Source organism: Homarus americanus, unplaced genomic scaffold (genome assembly GCF_018991925.1).
Source record: "Homarus americanus isolate GMGI-L3 unplaced genomic scaffold, GMGI_Hamer_2.0 scaffold41027, whole genome shotgun sequence".
Classification (NCBI taxonomy): Eukaryota; Metazoa; Arthropoda; class Malacostraca; order Decapoda; family Nephropidae; genus Homarus; species Homarus americanus.
This window is the reverse complement of record NW_024745073.1, coordinates 1,461,538-1,485,434: the sequence shown is the minus strand read 5'-3', so window position 1 is coordinate 1,485,434 and position 23,897 is coordinate 1,461,538. Positions and strand designations below refer to the sequence as shown.

Sequence of the window (23,897 nt, the reverse complement as noted above, 5' to 3'; positions counted from 1 at the left end):
TCATTTTGCATAAATAAATTGCTAACCTGAAGTATAGTCTCACTAACCTGTTTAGGTCTTGAGAGAGCTTATGGTGGACTTTACGTCTGATGAATATTGTAATATCACGCAAATATATATATATATATATACGGTATATATATATATATATATATATATATATATATATATATATATATATATATATATATATATATATATATATATATATATATATATATATATATATATATATATATGTGCAAGTAAATCACTGTAGGTGCGCGTGATCTAGGTATATGCTGATAACCACAAGTAAAGAAGAAAACACGAAGTTCCCAAGCGCTTTCGTGTAATTCACAACTTAGTGTTTTCTTCTTTCCTTGTGGTTATCAGCATATATATATATATATATATATATATATATATATATATATATATATATATATATATATATATATATATATATATATATATATATATAAACTGAAATCCCATCAGGCAGAAATAACTATGGAACTCATCTTCCACACAAGACACTATCTTCTTTATAGAACTAAATCCTATGTTAAATTTCCAACAAAATTGAATGCTGTTATATAGTCCCCTATCACTATTAGCCAAAGCAGATTCAATATCTTTGCTGCTCTTCAGTACTCGATACTACAGATGACAGGCGCGATGAGTCGCAATAATGTGGCTAAAATTTTAATAACAAATATCACTACACTCGGAAATATTCCAACAATTATTCAAAATATACAGTCAACAATAGTCACACACAAGTAATCCAAAGGACGGAGTGTGGTGGAATTTAAACGTCCACGCTGGTTAGCAACCCACTTCGCTCAATGTCATACACCAGACTAATTTTTTACAAACTTACCCTATGAGCAGAGACAGAGGGTGCCAGAGGTATGATACATTTACCATGGATTCTTGTGCTGCAACCTGTACTCCAGCCATTATGGATAGGTTTTTAAATACAATTGCAGGATATTTTTTACCATGGGAATGCTACCGGCAAGTCCAAGACCATGAGCATAGCAAAAATTTTGGATGCTCCCCTAGCATCCAAACCTGTGAGTGTTAAGGAAAATAATAAAGTAAGAAATAGGTAAAATGTTGCGGCTAACCTGCAGGAAATGATCCTATGACCATGAGAGGTGACCCCACTTATTCGTTCAGGACCACATCACTTTACCCCAAGTAGTGACTAGCCAAGTGATACAATGATGAACAAGAACGTGCAGTTGATGCTGAAGCAGACTAGATGATTCAGGTAGATTTAATTCTCTTGGTGGGAAGTGGCACAAAAATAGCACTCCTGTAAAATAACTACAGAATCTATATACAATAGTAAGAAAAACAATTATGTTGTGTGGAGGCAGTTACTACCAATACCTAGAAACAAGTACAGTATAAAGATTTACAAATGTACATCAACAAAAGTTAAGTATTTAATAAAAATACAAACTTCACACTGAGTGCTTTATTTAGCAGTACAACTACAACTGTTTAGTGTCCCATGCTTCACCTGAGACAGCTACCCAAATTCTGAAACACCACTAGAGGAGCCCAGTTATTTTTACTGGCTTACTGTTATATTCAGAAGCTCATCCAAGTATTGCTTTAGAATTTGGGCTTGGTGGCTGGGAATGTTTACAACATCCCATTCACCCCATAGACTAGCGACTCCGCACGCCCTGTGAGAGATTATACTTAACAATCTAATACTGTACCCATAAAATCAAACGTGGGGCAATTATTTACAGTTGCCACAATAAAGTTTTTTTTTTTTACAAAGAAAAGTTATAACAGCATGTATATGTGAGCTGATGTTTTTGTGTATAATTATACACAAATGTGAATTTTTCACCATGTACAGTATAAACAATCACAGGGTGCCACAAACCATAACTCTCAGAAAACATTCTAGCACTTGCTTAGGGTGCCTTTGCACCATTAACACTCTTCAGGTAGCGATGTTTGGAATGTCCTCGCTCATCCATCATCAAGCTCAGAGGAAAGGCTTTAAAAAGGTATGTGTGTGTGTGTTGTGTAGTGTTTTGTGTCATGTGCTTCATTTAATAAGCAATCTTGGCAAAAGTTAACTTCAAAACCTACAATATTTTCTTGTTTAAAAACTTAAAAACCTTTCCTCCAAGAGATATTGCTGACAGACCTTCTCCAGCACCTGGGTTGCCTTGTGACCCTCCCACACCACAGTTGAACACAATAAATAGCACCACAGTTGCTTCATTCATTCTAAATTCTTAGTTCTTACATGGAAAGTTTACAAACCAGTATTTTCTGGTCAAATATAAATTACAGAATTTGAGAGCTTTAACAATTAAAAGAAAAATAACTAAATGGTGACACACCTCAACATAATAGTGCATGTTAAATCTACTGTACTGTACTCCCAACTCCACAACTTTAACCAATACTGTACCCTGTTCTGACTTGGCCTATATCAATACTTTTATAGACTTGATGAACCTATTACCACACGGAGCAAGAGATCCTGAATTTGGAATGAAGCTCAAGTTTTACTCTGCCATAACTACATGCTCAAGTCCATTCAATCACTGAACAGTTACACTGTACTGTACATGTAATAAAAATTATTGAAAATTTATTTATACAACAAGAACTTTTTAATTTCTATGGATCTTATGAAGGTATTTCTAGCACCATAACAGTTTTGCAACTAGTCACATAAAAGTTCATGTTAAAATTTTTGATAATCATTAATTTTCCATACTCATAAATACAGTACAGTATAACAATCCCAAGGATCATGCTCTGCATTTTCTAGGGCATAAAAATACATGAGTCAAACAATGTGAACAAATCACTGGAAATAATAAACTCTCTCAACTACAATCTCACCATAGTCTTATTAGAGTAACTTCATAGTTTTTCACACATATATTATGGCACAGTAACTCAATTCCAATTATTTTAACAAAAAAAGGCAAGTCCAGTACCATCGTCACCATGTTTGACAATCTCTGAATTAATCCTTGTTTTGCACATAACAAGGATTATTTCAACTATTAACTATACAATCTGCCTCATTTTACACAAGATCTGTTTATTGCCCAGTCACCTGGAGATCCACACAAATTAGAAATTCAATTTTAAAACACATAAAAACTTTTTTCACCAACTTGTGAACTACACTAAAAGATGATGTTTCCTGATCATTTAAAAGCGTTGTGGTCCTGTGAGCTAAATAATTGTTTTACTGTGATGTATAGTGGTACAAAACACTCAAACTCTGCCTACTCCTCAATATACTGGAAGACTGAACCAACAAACGATCACAGCTCTAAACGTTCTGGCCTCCTGGAGACACGCCGTAGATGACACCCTGGCTGGAAGTCACCAGGAGAGCAACTTGAGGCCACTCTACTGGTCATTGCAGCTGGAGGTCAATCCAAGCAGAAGCAGAACACCATTGTTTGTCATAAACTACAAAAAAGCCCAAACAGTAATCACAGTAAAAACTCCAGTAACGTTACAATCACGAAGATCAACCCATCGTTGAACAAATGTATAATAAATATGACACAATGGTGTTCCTTAATTGAATACAAATCATAACTACTGCTTTAAGCAAGCACATCTACTAGAGAAACCTATCACAAGTCATAAGCAGCATGTCTACATATTTCAAGACATTGAGAATATTCATTACAAAAATAGCTTCTTTCAATAAACCACATCAGTTAAACAGTTCACAAAGTTTTAAACACTAGAGTTTCCACAGCAAATATGGTATGACTGATTATAACAAACCTTTTGATTGTATATTCTAGTTTTACACAATGCAGTAACTTGCACAATCCATCAAAACCATTTTCCCAAGGAATTCTGCCTAAACCAGACAACAGGTACCTGTATTAATAAAAAAAAAAATCAAAATACCAGGATTTTCTTCTCTCTACCACATGGGAGACTTTTGGCAAAATGTAAAAAATTGTGGCAAGTTATTTGTGCGGTGATATTTACTACCATATTATGTACCTCTTTTCATAGATGATAAACTGAGATCACAAGGAAAGCACTACACAAGCAAACAGGCAAGCAATTCTGTTAGAAAACTGGGGAATAAAATTCTGCTGACTAATAAATTTTTCAGAAAAGCTCCTCAAATTACTTGAGCAAAATCTTCATGTAAGCAATACTACTGTGATTCTTTGTGAAAGCTAATCTACACTTGATGCCAGATCCCTCACTGCATCTCAAAGTAATTATATTTTTTTTTATTAATTCTTTTAGACTGTCACGATGATGTTGCACACTTATCATTAACAATTGATATAAACAGTGGTAATAGTTAACATCTAATGGCAGTTTTATGATGCATTACTCTAAAGGTACACAACTATTGCTGTTTCAGCATCATCATTAAATTACACAAAATTATTCTATCAAATTATGACACCTCACAAAAATACATAAATAAATTTCCTTAAAAATTAGCATATTACAACACTTTTACAGATAAAAAATCAATGTGTGACAACTGAAGCAGCAAATCCTTAACATAAAAATCAATGATAAGGCTCGGTGGTTCAACCACAAATTTTGTCCTTTTATAATAATAAAAAAGAAAGGGGTGCTGAAAATAATTAGCCTACAGCTGATAAATAGGATTATGAAATGATGTTTATGGTGGTAGAAAAAAAGTGTCAACCATTTCATATGTTCAATACATTGCTCCAAAGATTCAAATGTCATTATAGTATAATCATGTCTTATTAGACTCACACCTTCACAGAGACTGGAATAGAAACTTTTAACACACAATCAAGTTAGAGAATCAAATTAAGCAATTGGAATACCTACCTAATTCATCACTAGGACCAACATATTGTACAGTATACTGTACAATGAAAAACATTTAAAATACAGTATAAAGGGTTTTCCCAAAGCCCTTGACTGTGTTGCACCTGAATTTTCACCATCATCAGTCAACTTTGTCAACATCCTTGAAGACTCAGTTCATTATAAATATTTCAGAAAACACTATCTTGAGCCACCCTATACAAACTAGATGTAAAGATAACAGACAGAAAATAATAAGAAAACCTGGGAGCAGAGATTTCAATTTCTTCTTTCAGATATATGGCTGTAACTGTTTTCTTCTACAAGTCAATACTGGACAAACCCACCAGTCATTAAAAGGACCATGTGGGAAATAAGCATTACAGTAAATGTTTGTACATGTCTGCATGTACTATATGAGTTTTTACTGGATAAATTCACAACAAATCAAAGATTATTATAAACTAAAGGGACAGTTTCTCATGATGCCAATGATACACTGCAGTAAGTGAGAATAAGACTTGGGGGGGAGTTTACGAGTCTTTTCAATCAAGTACTTAATTCTTATTCCAAAATTCTAAGATGCTCGAGCTGTGACCCATGCAAATAACATGTTTATTTTTAATGGGAAAAAGAATCTACCAGATGCATCTTTTCTTAAAGATTTGTCATACATATTAATAAAAAGCTCCAACTTTTAAAGACAATCACCATAAAATGATGAATTAAAATAACCATTTCAATAAATGTTGATAAATCACTTAAATGAATTCTGTAAGTGTCATCTGGGAACTGCCCATGAGGAATTTCACTTTGTTCACCTGTTTCATGAGAGTACAGTACTGTACTGTATTCTGATTTTCTAAGTTTTTATCATCTGTACTTTGAAGTACAATACAGATGTATATTGTTTAATTATTATTTAACTGTGCTGTATAAGTTAAATGCATATGAAAACAAACTTTATACTGTAAACATACTAAACAAATAAATTTAAGCCACCTCAGTACTGTATGTCCTGTGGGCTTCTTGTTATCTTTATGTATTACCTATGAGTTCCAGTTATGGCATTCTAGTGATTTTTTTTTTGCTACATGTTTATACTTAAATTATGCTGTATATAATATTTTACCATTTTATAAAGAAAAAATATTATGATAACTGTTCATAGCCTGTAGTTAAGTGGCAGCTGCCATAGAATCAAGTATAAAACTGTATCCATTCAAACAGAATTCATGAGAGTAATATACAGTACTGTACTGTACTGTACATGGTTTTAACTTGTTGTTTACGTAGAAAGCCAAAATGGAGTCATATAAACACTGGAATCATGGGGTACGTCACTTACCTACTGTATATCATGAAAGAAATGGGACAAATTAAAGCAACTATGATTGAAAGAATGAATACAAATACTGTAGGTATAGAGATTAACCAAAATCAAATAAATTATTTATCTTATTAAATAAAAGAAGCCTTTGTTCCAAAACCCAGATTGAAGCTATTGGGTTACAACAGGGGCCTGTTGTAGGATGGGAATACTAAAGCAGAACACACTACAGCAATAAGTGAATTGGAGCAAATTATGGGGAAAAGTAAGTGTGTGTGTGTGTGTGTGTGTGTGTGTGTGTGTGTGTGTGTGTGTGTGTGTGTGTGTGTGTGTGTGTGTGTTCTCTTGATCCTGGTCCCCCTATACTATAGTGAGCCAGTCTTGAACAAGTGAAAAGATATGCAATTTCCTTTAGTAAGTGTAAATTTGAGAAGCATAACCTTGGAATTGAAAAGAGCTAGAATTGTCCAACTTAAACATGACCTAAACTTTCACATGGGTAACACTATCACATAGGTTAAAAGGAATCGGTCTTAGGAAACAAAAGTTAGAGTAGCAAATCCATAAGTTTGCAGATAAACAAGTTTCCTTTACAGGTGCATTACAAGCAGGCGAATAAAAATCTAATTAAAACAACATAGCACAGAAATGGTAGCCTACAGAAACATGAGTTACATAATTTTCCAATGTTACCTTCTATCAACATTATCAAATGGAAGATATGTAAGTTGTACAATTTTAAGATAAAAGTCGTATAAAAAACTGTATCACAAGACATTTATGCTTAATAAAATTAAAAGTTCCAGTAGTCCTGATAAACATCTCCATAAGTCATTAACAAGGTCACACATATCTACATCAAAAAAACAAAAAGGAATGCCTCTTCTCTTACCCTTTCTTGGGGTAAATTATCAAGCTTACTCCATCAGTAACAAGCTATAGCTTGACTGATAAAGAAAAGTAATTAAGGCAATATCCCCCATCCCTAGTTTTATGTACCATGATATTGCTAGTCTAATGAAATGATTTTATAGATAAAGTTCGAGATTATAAAGTAAAAATGTATTTTGAAGCAATTTATATACACACCAGATGTGTTTCAAATTTAAAGCAAATCAGCTGAAGCATTGCTTAAATACTCAAGGAATGGAAGAAGCAGTAGGAATGATTAACAGTGAAATATATGTGAGTGTGTGTATCAGCTCTTGTTTTTGGCTGCTCTGCATTCAGTGGCAAAAGGCTTGAAAAATGTATTTAAAAAAGAATTTCTAACAAAGTCACTCAGGAGCAACACCACAAAATAAAGTATATCACATGATGCAAAGGATATGTGTTTCATATTTGCAGTAAATTGGTGAAAATGTTATGGATTTCATCTAAAAAACCAAAGACACTTTCTTAAAATTTATAACAGAAGTACTTAGATCACAAAAAAGCCAGATGTACCAAATGTAAGGCAAAAATGGTTTTCTTGGATGCTTTGAATGTGATGATCCATTCCATTTTGTAGTGACATAACCCTTGAGCTTGGTGACTCAACCCTTGAATAAGAATGATATTGTACCGAGGGGGTGAAGTTATCACAATCAAGGGGTTAAACCAACTTGCTCAAGGGGTTAAATCATCTTACTCAAGGGGTTAAACCAACTTACTCAAGGGGTTAAAACAACTTGTTCAAGGGGTTAAACCGTTTTGTTCAAGGGGTTAATCCACTATATACAAGAGGTTAAGCCACCTTCTACAAGGGGTTATGCCAGCTTACTCAACGGATTACAACAGGGTGCAAAGACAATGAACCCTTATACCTCTGAAGTTACATCTAGGTCCCTCTTCCTACTTACAAATCTGCACAAGATAGTACTAAGTGTCAGGTCAGCTTTGCCTCACAGCCACTTTTCTCAAAAAAATCTTATATAAAACTGTAGATACTATTTGCATTATCCTCAAAATTCCAGAATATAAAGAGAAAGATTGCAGAATAAGCTTCAATGTCCAACCCTCTAAAAAAGTAGAAAAAGTAGACAAGTAACTAACAGAGAAGACTAAAAACCTCACCATCAACCATGATATAAAAGATTTGATTAACGTACGACAGAGGCACTAAACTAAAGGTCTATTACAGATGCGATGAATTTCACAATATTGTGTCCTGTGATTTCACTGGTAGGTAACATATCTACTTATTAATAATTTCCACCATGTAGTGTAGTCATCTCCATGCTTGATTATGGAAAATTCATGAGCGATAGTTATGTCATACAAGTCTGTCAAAATCTCAATATTTACAACTGAGATCCACGTCAACTCGTAACACATCACGGGTAATGAGAACACACGTGTGCAAAATACAACATATCACAGTTTATCCGCCAAGGTGTTCTGTCACGTTGAAATCTGGTGGCCAAAAATATTATCACACCTCACCACTAAACCCCTAACAGCAGTTCATTATTTTTTCTTCAAATTTTGTGACAGGAAGGGGTTCCCCAACTTAATCCACCCAGTTGTAACTATGAAAATAATAATATTAGTAAAAAAAAAGTGTACACTTTACTCTATTTATGCAACTCTTATTTCTTTAAGTAAAAATGATGCATACTGAAGACTGACTATTGTTTCAAAATAATTTTCATGACTAAAATACACAGGAGGTCGAGAATGGAATTTCACCTTTCAGCTTTAACCTATACTTGCACTGTTTCTCTATCCAATCGCAATGATTAAAATTTGGAAAATTAATTTTATTTTTAAGTACAAATTTGCCTATCCACTTCGTGGTAATTTTAACTTATTAAGCAAACTCTACTTTTGAAGACACAGTCTGCCAAGAAAATATTAAAAAAATATATATTATGTAACATGCCTACCATTAGATAATCCAATCTTGGTACAATAAATATCTATGTTGAGTAGCATAATTGGCAATACATCTAGCCAAAATAAGTTATGCATAAAATTTAATTAGAACTTCATAAAATCATAATAAAACTATAATGAGTCAACTTCTCATACATGATGTAATTTAATTATATAAATCTTCTCAGTAAATATGTTTATACTTGTAGTGCATAATGTAGTTATCTATGAGTGTGATGATATCAAACGGCCACATATTTACACTGGTTTCTATTTTCTGATTGCCAAAGCATCATTCATCATATAAGGACATGGACTGTGTACTAAAGCCATCCCTTCTTTTCAGAGTTAAGGCTTTAACACACTTTACGGGAGGTTATTCATACTCCATAATATTCACACTGACCGCCCAATTAATTTCTCAATTGCTTGTTTGATGTCCTGGATGGCCAAGTCAATTTCTTCCATAGTGGTGTCCCGCCCAAGGCTTAGACGAATGGTACGAGAGGCATGGAAAGAGCAGACCCCCGAAGCCTCCAGAATGCCTGTAAACAATTAAAGAAGGATGGAATCATTTTTATAGAGAGAAGGACTGGAGGATATATGACTCAACACTCAGTACATGCTTATATCTCAAGAAGAAGGCCATTACACCCTAAGTCATTCTCTCTCTTTTACTGTCTCTCTTTACATTCTTTTTACTTTTTCTGCATCTTCCTTAATTATCAAGTTTACACATTACAAACAACATACCCCAAACTTCTCTCTTTTAGTCCAGTATAATGTTGAAATCCATAAGCAAACAAAAATATCACAATGATACTTGGCAAACCGAGACGCAGTAATACCATACTAGCAGATGTTTGTTAGGGTGAGTAAATTTAGCAGAACCTAGCCAGATATTGAGACACCTATTCACTAATACATACTTTGATGCTCTGTGTGTGCATGACATGCAGCTCCACAACTGGCCTGAACCAGCCGACAATGACGTAGAATATCTGGTCCTGCAACCTGAAACCCAAAGATTATACATTCATATTCAGTACTGAAGCATAACATATTTTACCACATTAACTCTTCAATAGTACAGCCAAGTAGGCTACTAAAACCTAAGCATCACAAGTATTGATCTATACTATACCTGTCTATAGTAGAACGAAACTGATGATGTGTTGGGAAGGCGAGGAAAGATGAAGTGTTGCTGCTTAGGGCCCCGGGGTGGTATAGAACACGCCTCCGGGTCAGATGCAATACACGGGTCCACACAGTTGATCTTTACTTGGTTGCCAAAAACTTTCTAATGAATGATTTAAGATAAAGGAATAATTCATTATTCATTTTCAGTTTACAAAAAAAATCAATTAAAGTAAAAGGTTTGCCTGACCTCCCTAAAAGCATCAAGTACAGTACGGTATCACTACCCTGTACAATTAAAAATATATGAGTATTACTGTAATAATTAATCCTTATGGCAGACCATAACTGATGCACTACCAGATTCGAAACAAAGTCTGCCACCAGTGTCATCGATGTAAATAAGTGTAATTTGTATTTCTTAATTTTTTTATTTTTTTGCATTTAGTTATTAATAAAATATAAAGTTCCATAAGAGTGAATTCACATTCCATGTCCGGATTTTATTTGTAGTGATTTACAATGTTCGTAACCAGAATTCCCATAATGTGTATCAACATTTGAATAAGACTTGATACAGTAAGTCCTCGTTAAACACTGACCCCTGACAACGTTGTTTCGTTATAACATAACTAATCTTTAGATACCCATGATTCCGACAACGTCCCAACCGATTCGTTATAACGTCATCACGGACTACTTTGTATGGCACATCACCCTCTCTCTTCTTGGCGTGCTACGCTCTCTCGCGGAGCGTCACCTGCGTCCCCAGTCTTTGTTAGGCTTCCACAGCGTACGCGCATGATTAAGTGTTTTTGCTATAAATACTGTACTGTAAACATTTACTGTAACCATTCGAAATAGCTTCCAAGCGCCCATCAAGTTTTAGTGATGCTAGTGATTTGAAGAAGCAACACAAGACCATTAGCCTTGCTACGAAAATGGAGGTTTTAAAGCCACGACACACTCGCTCCACCTCTGCCCATCAGTGAGTACAATTCAAAATTATTTAGTTTATTTATCTTTTTGGATGTATAATATATATTTTCTATAAAAATTCCATTGAATTTATGTATATGTAATGTATTTTATGGGGCAAAGGGAGGCTGGGGAACGTAACTAGCGTATTTTATCATTTCTTATGGGGAAAATTTATCGTTAACATTGTGTTTTTCAAGAACGTAACCACGACGTTAAGCGAGGACTTACTGTACTTGCTAAATCCCTTTGTTAATGTATTACATATAACCAATAATCTCTTAACAGCAGTTGCCAACTACAGTCTCTCCTCAACTTACGACGGGGTTCCGGACCGACAACCTACGTTAGAGATCGCGCTGTGTACTGACAAAATTTTCGTTTGTAATTCACTTTAAAATGGCTGGCAAGCGTAAAAGTGAGAGTTCTCGTTGTGCTGAGAAGAAAAAGAGACATCCATTTTAGAATTTCTATGTATTATTTTCGCCTTTTCGACTTACGACCTGGTCGTCGAGGCGGTATCCCATCATAAGTCAAGGAGAGACTGCATATATTTCATGGTTGGCTCGCCCATCCAGATATCCAATTGGCAGTGTAAATATCCAGATACAAATCCCCTAACCTCAGATATTGAAAAATATTCACATGTGCCTTAGTGACATCCTACACATCTTTTGCAACTACATACTAGTTAACAGCTTCTTAGAAATGTAGTTTTATGTGCCATGCTTGCTGTTCCTTGGCATCAGCATGATTTTGCTAATCTGTAGCATTTGTGGCAGAAAGAGCTGTGAGCGTCATCTCCAAATATGATTTTTTTTATACAGATTTACAGTACAATCTGTCTCTCTGTTAATCATTACTTTTCACAGACTTTAATGAAAAAGTTTCTGGTTTTAATACTGTACAGTAAACTAATCAGTCTTTCAGTCATCATAACCTTTCAACACAAGTTCATTACTGTACTTACATACGTAACCACCAAACAGCAACTTTCAGTATACAAACACATGCTAACTCTACTGTACTATTTCATTTAAACGATAAACTGTGACCCTCTGTACATCATTGTGTAATGACCCAAAATTTACCGTGCACCAATGAAAGTGGCACTTTTGTGTATTAAACTTTAAGAACTATTATTTTGTCTTCCCACACTATTTTTTCTTCGGTTTCAATATCATTATCTGTTTTTATTCCAAATGTACTCCGTCAGAACTTTCTGATGATCAATTACTCTCAACCTTCTACAAAATACATGTACTGTACATTGTATACCCTGTAAAACACAATACAGCTGCTCCCCGACTTATGACGGGGTTAGGGACCAACATCCAGGTCGTAAGTCGGAAATGCTTAAATAACACATAGCAAATCGAAAATAGGTGTCTCTTTTTCTTCTCAGCACCACAAAACACTCACTTTTAAGCTTGCCAGTCATTTTAAAGTGAATTACAGATGAAAATTTTGTCTGTGTACTGACTTTGGGACTCGAAAATACGTAATTTGACCAAATTTTGGTACGACTGAGGCAGGTCATAAGTGCGGGTGGACGTAAGTCGAGAAGGTCATAAGTTGGGGAGGAGCTGTATATACAAGCAAGTAAAAGATCCATCTCATAAACTTTCTTTTAACTGTAATATATAAGAACACCTACCTTTAGTTGCCTTTCCATGTAGTTTCTAGTTTTTTTCATTGATGCATAATAGTCTTGAACATTGTTATGAACTAGGAGCGATGCTCGACCCAACCCAGCAATCATTGGTGTGTTCTCTGTGCCTGGTCGATAACCCCGCTCCTGACCTCCCCCATAAAACATTGGGTATACGGGAGTCTTGTGGCCCAATCCACGGATATACAGAGCACCAATCCGTGGTCCATAATACTGCAACAAGATTTGTGAGCTCCATTAGGCCCAGATCTAAATACATTCTCCTGGTCATTCTTTTTTCTTCACAAGGAAAAAAAAATATTTCTGCAGAATTTTCTAAATAATATTAAGCATGTTATTATCATCCCTTCTTTCTTTCACATAAATAATTTTTCCCTCTCTTATCAGTCTTTTTTCACTAATAAATACTTGTAGGGCATATAAAAGTATAATTCTGTCAAACTCTCCAACATTGAAAATATATGTTTATGGATCATATCCCCCTTGCTGAATGATTTCCATAAATGATTTATGTAGTCTAATAAACAATTCTTCCATTAAAACTACTGTAGTTCCCTATCAAAACCAAACACTGAAAATTTTTAATTATTTCAATCAATGACAAGCCTGGAAGCAGTGTCTCATTTCCGCTTAATAGTGAGATACTGTACACACAATTTGAAGAAATGAGATTGAAACTACATTAAAAAGTTAAGCTAACTGAACTGTTATATACTGTAAACAAGTATACTATGTCCATATTCATCATTTTCTGTAGACATTTATGTTAACTAATAAATACTGCAAAATAGATATATATATATATATACCATATACCTTGTGTCCAACAATGGTCAAGTAGTCAACATTAAGGTCTGTCACATCCACAGGAACTTTCCCAATAGCCTGTGCTGCATCTGTGTGGAGGAGGACCTTGAACAATCCTTCATTTTCACGCTTCTTGTTTACTTCTGCTAATAACCTTATAAGGAGATGTATAAAAATTCTATCAGTTTAGATCATCCATAACATTTTCAAGAACTTTGCATGTACCGTATATAATGGCATATACGACAACCATTGAGACTTAAAAAAATTCACCTAAAAGTAGGGGTCATCTTATTTGCCTAGGATAAAATGTGAACCTTAAATCATATGAGGCAGGCAGGGTAAAGTCCCAACACCACTGTAAAACAAATATTAGCATATAGTGTAAATACATATTCATTCTCTTTTAGGTGTACAGTACATAAAACAATAATGTAACATACCTGCCAATGTGAGCAACAGAGAACATAATGCCAGTTTCATTATTGGCCAGCATGACTGTGATGAGGCAAGTAGAGGGTCGGATAGACTCTAATACAGCTTCAGGCAGGTTTTCAACTCCAAGGTAGGTTACATCTGAAATGCATGTAACAGTACCTCAAAGAAGAGAGACAAGAAGGGAAAGTAAAGAAAGTAAGGTTAACACACACACACACCACGCACACGCACACACGCACGCACACACACACACACACACACACACACACACACACACACACACACACACACACACACACACACACACACACACACACACACACACACACACAACACACACACACACACACACACACACACACACACACACACACACACACACACACACACACACACACACACACACACACACACACACACACACACACACACACACACACACACACACACACACACACACACACACACACACACACACACACACACACACACACACACACACACACACACACACACACACACACACACACACACACACACACACACACACACACACACACACACACACACACACACACACACACACACACACACACACACACACACACACACACACACACACACACACACACACACACACACACACACACACACACACACACACACACACACACACACACACACACACACACACACACACACACACACACACACACACACACACACACACACACACACACACACACACACACACACACACACACACACACACACACACACACACACACACACACACACACACACACACACACACACACACACACACACACACACACACACACACACACACACACACACACACACACACACACACACACACACACACACACACACACACCACACACACACACACACACACACACACACACACACACACACACACACACACACACACACACACACACACACACACACACACACACACACACACACACACACACACACACACACACACACACACACACACACACACACACACGGACATATGCACCTTTTCTGATCTTGCAATATATAAAGTCATGCCTGCACTGTAAATTACTGTAGACGTATAGTCTGGCTGTGATGTACTTATAGTAATTAAGTGGTAACTTGTAACACTTCAAGCTTTTTCAACTTAAAAAATTCATTAATATAAGCATAACATATTGATTGGAAACAAACAATACTAGGATTACAGTAAACCCACTAAAAAATTATTTGGCACCCTTGTCATATTGTATCACGCCGTAAGGGTGTCGAATTATTTTTTAGTGGGTTTACATGTATGTATTGTGCATGTATACATGTGTGTGTGTGTACAAGTAACATGTACACCCATTAAAAAATTATTCGACACTCTTAGGGAGTGATACAATATGACAAGGGTGCCAAATAATTTTTTAATGGGTGTACTTTCCATAAAAATTACTAAACCAAACTCTTTTAAAAGTAAAACAACAGCCAAATCAGCAACAAGACACTAAAAGCGTATCACACATAATATTCAGTTCCAGAGTACTGTACTGTAATAATAACGGACAAAAGTCAGTCTATAACATTTACCTGAACTCAATATTGCTCATTCAGAAAATGTATCTTTGTCTTTTTCAATTATTGTTTGCCTATTTTAAGTCTAAGTAAAAGCTATGGTTACCCATAGTACAATAAGTGTGCAAGTTGAAGATTTGACCATGTGTGTTTGGAGTATTTCTACTGGTCTTCAATTCTTTACTGTTGTTGTCTAAACTTTGTCTTGCACTATAGGGTATTGTACACTACTCCTCTACTATTACTCTCATTTCTTTGAGGTTCCTGTATCACTTGATCCACCTTACACCAAACAAAGGATGAGGACCAACTATACTGCATTAGATTTACACATAATATATATCTGCTACTTCCTGTCCATCTACAGTACTTTCACACTTCTTTACACTTGCCGAGGCACATCACTTTTCAGCAGAGACTTGTTTCACATTGCAAGCAAATGATGTTCAAATATGTGATGACAGCCATACTAGTCAGTAAAATTAAGCTGCTGTAGTAGTAAAATATTCTGCAGGTGTGGGAGATGATCAGTATAAGAAATATTAAGGAAGAAATATACAAGTGGCTGACATTAAAGGAGTATGTACTTTTTTTTTACCCATCCAAGGTCTTTCCCACTACTTTCCCAGATTCGCTGACCATTCACTTTCTGCAAGTGTAGTAAAATATAATGGTTTGATATAATTCACAAAATTCAAGGGACTGAAAATACTTCACCTGATGATTTGTCCTCCAGCCATTTCATGCTAAGATTTATCACTCTCATGCCAACCTAACCTAACCCCCAGATAGTGTTAAGGTGGTTAATCTTCTGGTGAAATAGGGTGGGGGGGGGGCAGAAGGGAAAATCTCCAATTAATCTAGAAATACCCTGTACTGTACAAAGCTATTGTGGTCAACTACTGTTATTTCTATTACCAAGAATGAAGCATTATTTTAATGGTTGTCATATGAATGAGTATGTAAATACCGTACAGTAAAATAGTGATTCAGTGAGAATGTGGTTTATAGAAGCATATGCTAAAATATACTGTACAGTAAAGGTATAGATATTTCCACAAAGATGTCAATTATATTCAGTAGTTTTATGTGCTGCAGACTAAGCAGATCACATGTTAGTACAAAACAGAGAAATGAAACTAACCAGCCTCAATTGCATATCTGTGTGTCAATGGTAGCTTGACAGCATCATGTTCAACTTTGGTGGTTATGATATGAGGGCGAAGGTGATGGTATATGGGGCTCTCTTGTGACAAGCACCACTTGCGGAAGTGCGTCACAGCACAGTGCAACACCACATTGTTGGCCTGAAGAAAGCAGAAAAGTCTTCAGAAAATTCAATTTCAGTTTTACCCAAGAGTTAACTCTTTACACTCACCCTAATTTTCAATTATAAATAAAACCAAATCATCCTCACCTCTGTGCCACCAGACATAAACAAAACATCCTGAGGCATGGCACCAATCATCCTGGCTACATCATCACGAGCCTGGTTTATAACTGTTCTTGCTCTTGCACCTTCCTCATGGGCAGAGCTGGGGTTACCCCATGCTTCATGCATGCTCTGCTCCACTGCTTTCATAACCTCCGGTGCCAAGGGTGTTGTGGCATTGTAGTCAAGATAAACCCTTTTCTGGACGTTGCTGCCAGTGCTGGACCCACTGCTACTTCCAGACATCCCACTACATAAAAAAAATAAAAAAGTTACTAAGTACATACTGGTATAAAATATATAAATTTACATATACAGTACATTACTATATTTTCTCTAAAGTCTACACGTAACCAATTAAAAAAAAAAAAAAACTCTTACAAATAATCTACCAACTCTAAATCAATAGTTCACTATCAGAGTAGTTCCCTGGTATAATGAAGAAACAACTGCTGTCACTGGTACACTAAGTTGCCAAGTAAACATTACTGAATTTTGGAAAGGCTTCAGCCTCTAAGGCTATATTGCCCCAGTCTAGTTAGTTGCCTTCCTGGTTCTGATAGTTACACACTTCAGTAAAAAGAAAAAATGGTGAAAGACCCACATATGCTAAGCTGGTGTTTCCAAAGCATTATCTAATTCAAATTTTCTTTAAAATCTTAATAATAAAGACAATAATAAAGATGCTCATGTGTTTGACACCATGTGCGGCAGGTGTTATAACTTTTAACGCATACTGTACTGGTACACCAAACAACTTAACAAATTTCAGGTAGGCTGTAGCCCCATGCATTTACAGAATTGGCAACAATGATCACCAAATTATGCCGATTATGGCAGGAATAAACCCAAGACCAGACAATACTCTTTGTTTTGTCACATAACTGACTGCTGGAGGTATAACATCCTCGGGCTATTTATAGTTTTCAAAGAAACCTCTTTTTTTTTTTAGTTCCAACTCTTGATCCAATAACAAAAAGCATATTTTACACTTAGACTACATCATCCCTCATGTGACATCACCAGTACAACTGAGAACAGCATTTTTTTTTTTTAAATGCACACCAATTTTAGAATTTTTAGCATTCATAAAGTAAGTTACGTCTCCCAGACCAGTAGTCCTCCTCACGCTACCCGCACCTCCATAAGGCTCAAAGTTTCTTCTGTCATCATCAAAGATGCATGGTCATCTCTGTTCATGGGAATCTGCCCCCAGCAACCCCTAGCTCCTCTGCTGAGTAGCTCGGACCCACACATTCACTCAAACACTCCTCCATGACTGAGAAAATTTAAGTAAATTTCTTCCACTTTTATATTTTATTCTTCTCCATACATATCTTATCTTTTACCAATACATATACTACTGTACAGTATTATGTGGAGAAAAAATAAAAAAAAATTAAGAAACTAAAATTAGCTAAATTTTCACCCAAAGTACCCCCAAGATGAGATAAAATTGACTGACTGTGAGAAAGAACAGCACTATACTGTACTGTATACAGTAAAGGGCTTGAGTTGAGGCAGTATGAATGTTCACTTTTTTGTTTTAGTAAATTATTCCAGTCGCACGCACGCATGCACACACACACCCTTTCGACTCTCACTGACCATCACCACGGCCTCATCTGCAAATTTGGTAAGAAGCTTCTACACCATCCCCGACACCGGCCCCTACTACCACCTGAGATCCCCTGTCCGAGAATTGCTGTTCGACACCACAACCGCATCCAGCCCATACGTGCACGAACTGATCGCTATAAGAACAGCCCAGTCCCAACCATTGTAAAAATTATCAATAACATGTAATAAATCAGTGTATTCACTCCCAGTAAACACTGCTCCCTACACTGTCACTATGTTGAAATGAACTGTAGTTTGAGCTGATCCCCATCTAAGTTACTATACATCTAAGTTACTATATGTCTTATTTGTGTCACTTATGTCACTTGTATATTATTTGTAATTCGTAACCCATTCCCCAAATATGTAACTGTATATTTTCAGCCTTCTGGCTGCCAAGCTCTTTCAATAAACCGTTAATTATTATTATTATTATTATTACACACGCACACACACACTATATATGATTTTTATACATTTTTAACTCGAAAAATAAATAAGGAAAATGTATTACATGATTGAGAAGTCTAAAAGTAAACACTGGCAGAAACAGGTTATAACTCTGTCATGTTTACATCAGCATTTAATGTTCTACACCTAGGGATACAGTATTATTATATGGTTAAGCAACATGACATACAAGTTTCATAGTTACAACTTTGCCACTATTATATGTAACATGTGTGCATTATCATTAATCAAAAACTTTGACATGTTATCAGAGACATCAAAATTCACCCTTGCCACGTTGCCAGCTTTCAAATCTGCCATTTCGAGCTCAAAAGCGCCACACTGTTTTACATCTGTCTTGAACGGAAACTGAACAATATAAAAAACTCACTAAGCAACTCAGGGAATTTATCATTCAAATTTGCTGCCATTTTCTGTCTGCATCTGTGGGAAGTAGAGTGAACTGAGCTGAGAACAGTTCACAAGTAGGAATGTTGAACTTCTGCTGCAAAATGTGGCATCAAGGCAAGCCAAGCCTGACCTGACAAGGAGTGTAACTGTGTTAATCCCTTGACCACAATTTATGGTCCCAACTTAACGAGACAGCACCTGTCAGCCACGTCCTTGACACCTGGACCGAAAAATAAATCAATCATACATGGCTGCTGCAAGACCCAGGAGACTCCAGTGACCTTATGAGCTCTATGAAACCCCTTGTGGTGCAAATGGGGTCACGACCCCATGTTAGGGAACGGCTACTCTAAAATATGGTATCAATTCTAGTAGATGAACCAACAACTGTTAGTAAGCAAGCAGTGTAAATCACAGCTATACATTTGGTACATTTGTGATGCTATCTATTAAATTTTTTCTTGGATTAGGTTTGGTAGTAAGTTAAAAGTTTTTTCCAGTATCATTTTTAATGTTTTCCTGTCCCGAACACTGGAAGATGTGTCCATTATTTACATCCGAGACGCTTTCAATAACTTACCTACTGCTACATTATATGATTTATTGATAAAATGAATCAAACTAACCTACATAACTTCCTAAGTTAGGTTAGTTAATGTGATGTCAGATATATTATTGCACACAGCAGTGCATATACTCGGGATGGAGAGTCACATAAAAAGGTGCAGGGTATTACAAAATACATTTCCAGACTCATTTTGAGGGGTATCTCAGGAGGTAAGAGCATTTATCTCCAACAGAAAATTTTCCCTAAGTTGTTGCTTAAGGTGCACAACCATCATCCAGTATTAGCTAGTTTAAAATGGTAAGTAATAAATCAATTTGGTAATACTTGATGATGTAGAAGCTCCCTTAGCACTAACTTTAGATAATTTTTCAATACTGCAGTACAGTAACTCTAAAATATTTCTTACCTCAAGAAATAGACAAAAATATGCATGAGGAAGGTTTTGTGTAACATCTACCTGTCTGCCATGTTAGTTTATGTAAGGAAATGTTTTAGTTATATTTATTTTATGAGATTAAAGTAAGAAACTTATTATTTTAAGGTAGGTTTGGTTCATTTTATGAATCATAAATTATAGAATGTTTAAATATCGGATACTTCAGAAAATTTAGCAGTTGCCAGTAGTTTCCGATATGGATCGTCAATAATTCATCATTTAAGAAATTAACCAAACTATTCTACCTTACTTAACTTAATCTACACTATCAAAACTATTCTAAAATACTTTACTTTATCCTCTTTGCCACTAATCAGCAAGTTAGATGCTTGGGCGATCAGTCATGGCTCTGTTACACATTGCTGGCAAGTTCTACTGGTTCCAGAGTGCATCTGTACCTGCATCAGTGTTGGTCAAGGCTGGTCTTGAATGAGCTCACACTTGATGTCATCACAATGCACTCTGGCAGATTGTTCAAAGATTTACAATTCTCAATCCAAAAAAAATTTGCCCTGGCAGTTTGCTGAACTTGTTGCATCTTTAACCTTAAGTTGTGACCAGCAGGTCTAGATATAGACACTCGGCTGAGTAATGTCATGGGGGTGTTGCATTTTAATATTATAAGAATACTTTCCATGAAAAGTAGTCAAACACATGAACATGGCAACCATGGCAGGTGGAGTTTGGCATCCTCTCTGCTAACTGATGTCGTAACAAAAAATTGCACTCTTCATAAGGTAAGAAATCTTTTATCTTTCATGGAGAAAAGTCCTAAACTTAGACGAAAGGCACTCTAATTTTAGGTATTCCCATCAATTTATATACATTACAACACACAGCCAGGGAACACTTCACATACAAATACTTTTGCTTATTTTTCTTCTGGTTGGGGAGAATATGATGCAACCTGCCCTGTCTCAAAGGTTAACCAGGGATAGTTCAAGATGCCATTATAAGTGAATTATTCTGAACATCTACCATTCCCTCATTTATATATAACCTTGGGGTGAGGCAACACATCAAGTCATCAGCATTACCACAATACTGAAACAACAGTACAAGAGCCCAGGGTGTCAGAGGTTCCATGACCTGAGACCCACAAGTTGAATAACTCAATACCAACCATATATGTATATATATATATATATATATATATATATATATATATATATATATATATATATATATATATATATATATATATATATATATATATATATATATATATATATATATATGTGTGTGTGTGTGTGTGTGTGTGTGTGTGCATCACCTCAGCCTCAGTAATTATTCTCCCGCACCTCCCCCCTCATAAAACACAGGCCACATGAGAGAAGACAGCATAAGTTTTGAATTATGAGTGTATGAAATAACCCCCTCGAGTGTGGCACCATCACTCACATACCTCATGGTAGAACAAAGCAACTCTGGACACCATCAGCGACCAACACCACAACCACTACACACTATATCTTCCACATATTTAGGGGGTTATAATAGCACGGTGAATCCCGACGTTAACAGTGGTGGTCTTGTCTGCACAGACAAGGAGTTTTCAATTTGATCCCAGACGCGACAGTGTTATGAAACGCGCCATCACACAGCCTCCCACCACTCCTCAAACTCCAACAAAATGCTCTTAAAACATACACAGAGGTTTAGGCTGGTATTGTGGCAACTCGTGGGACTCGTAGATACGGTATACAATTTGAAATTCACATTGATCCAGGTCGGCGTTCCCCCTACATTTGTTTACGTCCCGTTTTATCACGTGTAAATTGCAGGGCGCATGCGCAGTGCCCCGCGCCACGTGACCCGCCAAGTTCAAACTGGTAACGCTCACTCTCCCTCTCACAAGTCCTCCTCAAAGTCTACATTTTGAATGGCTTCTTCGGTCTAATTTAGTTTTAATTCATCGTTAATAATATATTTGGTCATATTTAACATTGATTCCTAATTATAATATTTCAGTGCTACATCACTTCCAATTAATATTTAGTCTAAATTTTACTATCATTGCCTTAGACATCACATACAACCATAAAATTACACGGTGGTTTTATAATACGATGACTCAGATATCAAGTAAAATAATGTACAGATTTGAAGATGGCATACTAATGTACTTGATTGTAAAGAATCGTTTAGATGAGAGTAATCCAGTTCAAGGAAATATATGTAATTTATGTAGAATATTGCCAAATGTAACAGACTTTTTCCATCATGAAATGAGGAGAATAAAATTATGCCTGGCACTATTAAAATATTACACAACAAAAATTGAAGTGAAGTATTCAACGACGAATATGGACAACGGATTCCTGGAGCAGGCGAGAGTTTGCATACTGTATTTATTTAATTATGTGCAATGTGAGGATAATACTTATTTCAGTTATATCGATGCCTTTAATAATAAAAGTCTTACCAACGACCACAACCCATTATCAATTGATGTAATTATATATACTAAACACTATTAGTTATAAAGCTTGAAAAGTGCAGCACCTCACCCCCACCTTTAACGATATAAGCGATGTAACATAATTCCAAAACCCATCATTGATCATAATTAAGTAAAATGGCCATTACTATATCAGTATGTCGCTTGTTATTTCACAAATTTGTGCCGATGCAATATACCAAAAATGAATACGATGAATATGGCATTATTGCTGTTTCGGTCCATCTAACTTAATTTTCAAATGTTACTGCTGCCTGTCATATAAATTCGCTTGCATGATATTCGAAAATGAACAAAGATATTGCTGAAATTTAACCGTACATGCTTATTAAGTTGAATGCAGATCGGAGGTTAGGAAGGGTGAGACACCCTATCAAAATAACTAACGTTAGAAAATTACCACGAACTTAACCGCTAAACTACTACCGGTAATGCTGCACCCCGAACCCTGCCTTACCCTACCTTACCCTGCCTTACCCTACCTTACGAACCTCAGATAGTTTGGGTTAAATTGGTTCGATTGTGCTTGCATCTCGTTGAAAAAATATTATTTATTCAATCCTATTTGTGAAATTCATCTAACATTATAACTTGTAGTTCAAATAATTTGTGTTGCCAAACTCGTGTGTTCTATTTACGAAAATAAAAAATATACAAAGAAATTGTAAATCCATACAAATGTAAGACACTTGTCTTTAAAGCACGAATACCGAGGTAAATTAAAGCTTTCCCAGGTGGTTTAGTCTGTTTTCGCATTTCAGAAAGACCAACTGGATTAGTATTATGAGATGGAATATGACAAAGGCTGGCGTGGCGGATCACCTCTTGGTATTATACAAGTAGCCGGGACCGCGGGGCCATCCTACACTGTTAACTCCCGTTCCCCCAGGCAGTGT

The 23,897-nt window shown here is 35.9% G+C and overlaps 1 protein-coding gene across 2 annotated transcripts; it reads right to left on the bottom strand.

Moving 5' to 3' along the window:
• Nucleotides 1-1,456: 1,456 nt before the first annotated feature.
• On the bottom strand, nt 1,457-22,318 carry LOC121878305 (selenocysteine lyase-like). Of its 2 annotated transcripts, none has more exons than XM_042384410.1 (9): nt 22,191-22,318; nt 17,041-17,305; nt 16,768-16,930; nt 14,042-14,174; nt 13,608-13,752; nt 12,777-13,004; nt 10,149-10,304; nt 9,934-10,018; nt 1,457-9,549 (listed from the first exon to the last, which is right to left on the bottom strand). In XM_042384410.1, the coding sequence occupies exons 2-9, from the start codon at nt 17,299-17,301 to the stop codon at nt 9,401-9,403; spliced, it is 1,320 nt and encodes a 439-aa protein (XP_042240344.1). In that variant the 5' UTR covers nt 17,302-17,305; nt 22,191-22,318; the 3' UTR covers nt 1,457-9,400. The 2 variants fall into 2 exon arrangements, with proteins under 2 accessions (XP_042240344.1, XP_042240343.1); XM_042384409.1 differs by lacking the exon at nt 22,191-22,318 and adding an exon at nt 21,946-22,156.
• Between the last annotated feature and the right edge of the window lie 1,579 nt (nt 22,319-23,897).

Bases quoted from the DNA above. Each gene is read 5' to 3' on its own strand.
- LOC121878305 (XM_042384409.1), bottom strand. The intron at 16,931-17,040 runs GTGAGGATGATT...TGCTTTCTTCAG, and splicing joins TTATGTCTGGTGGCACAGAG to GCCAACAATGTGGTGTTGCA. The intron at 9,550-9,933 runs GTATGTATTAGT...AATTGTTTACAG, and splicing joins TGCACACACAGAGCATCAAA to GCATTCTGGAGGCTTCGGGG.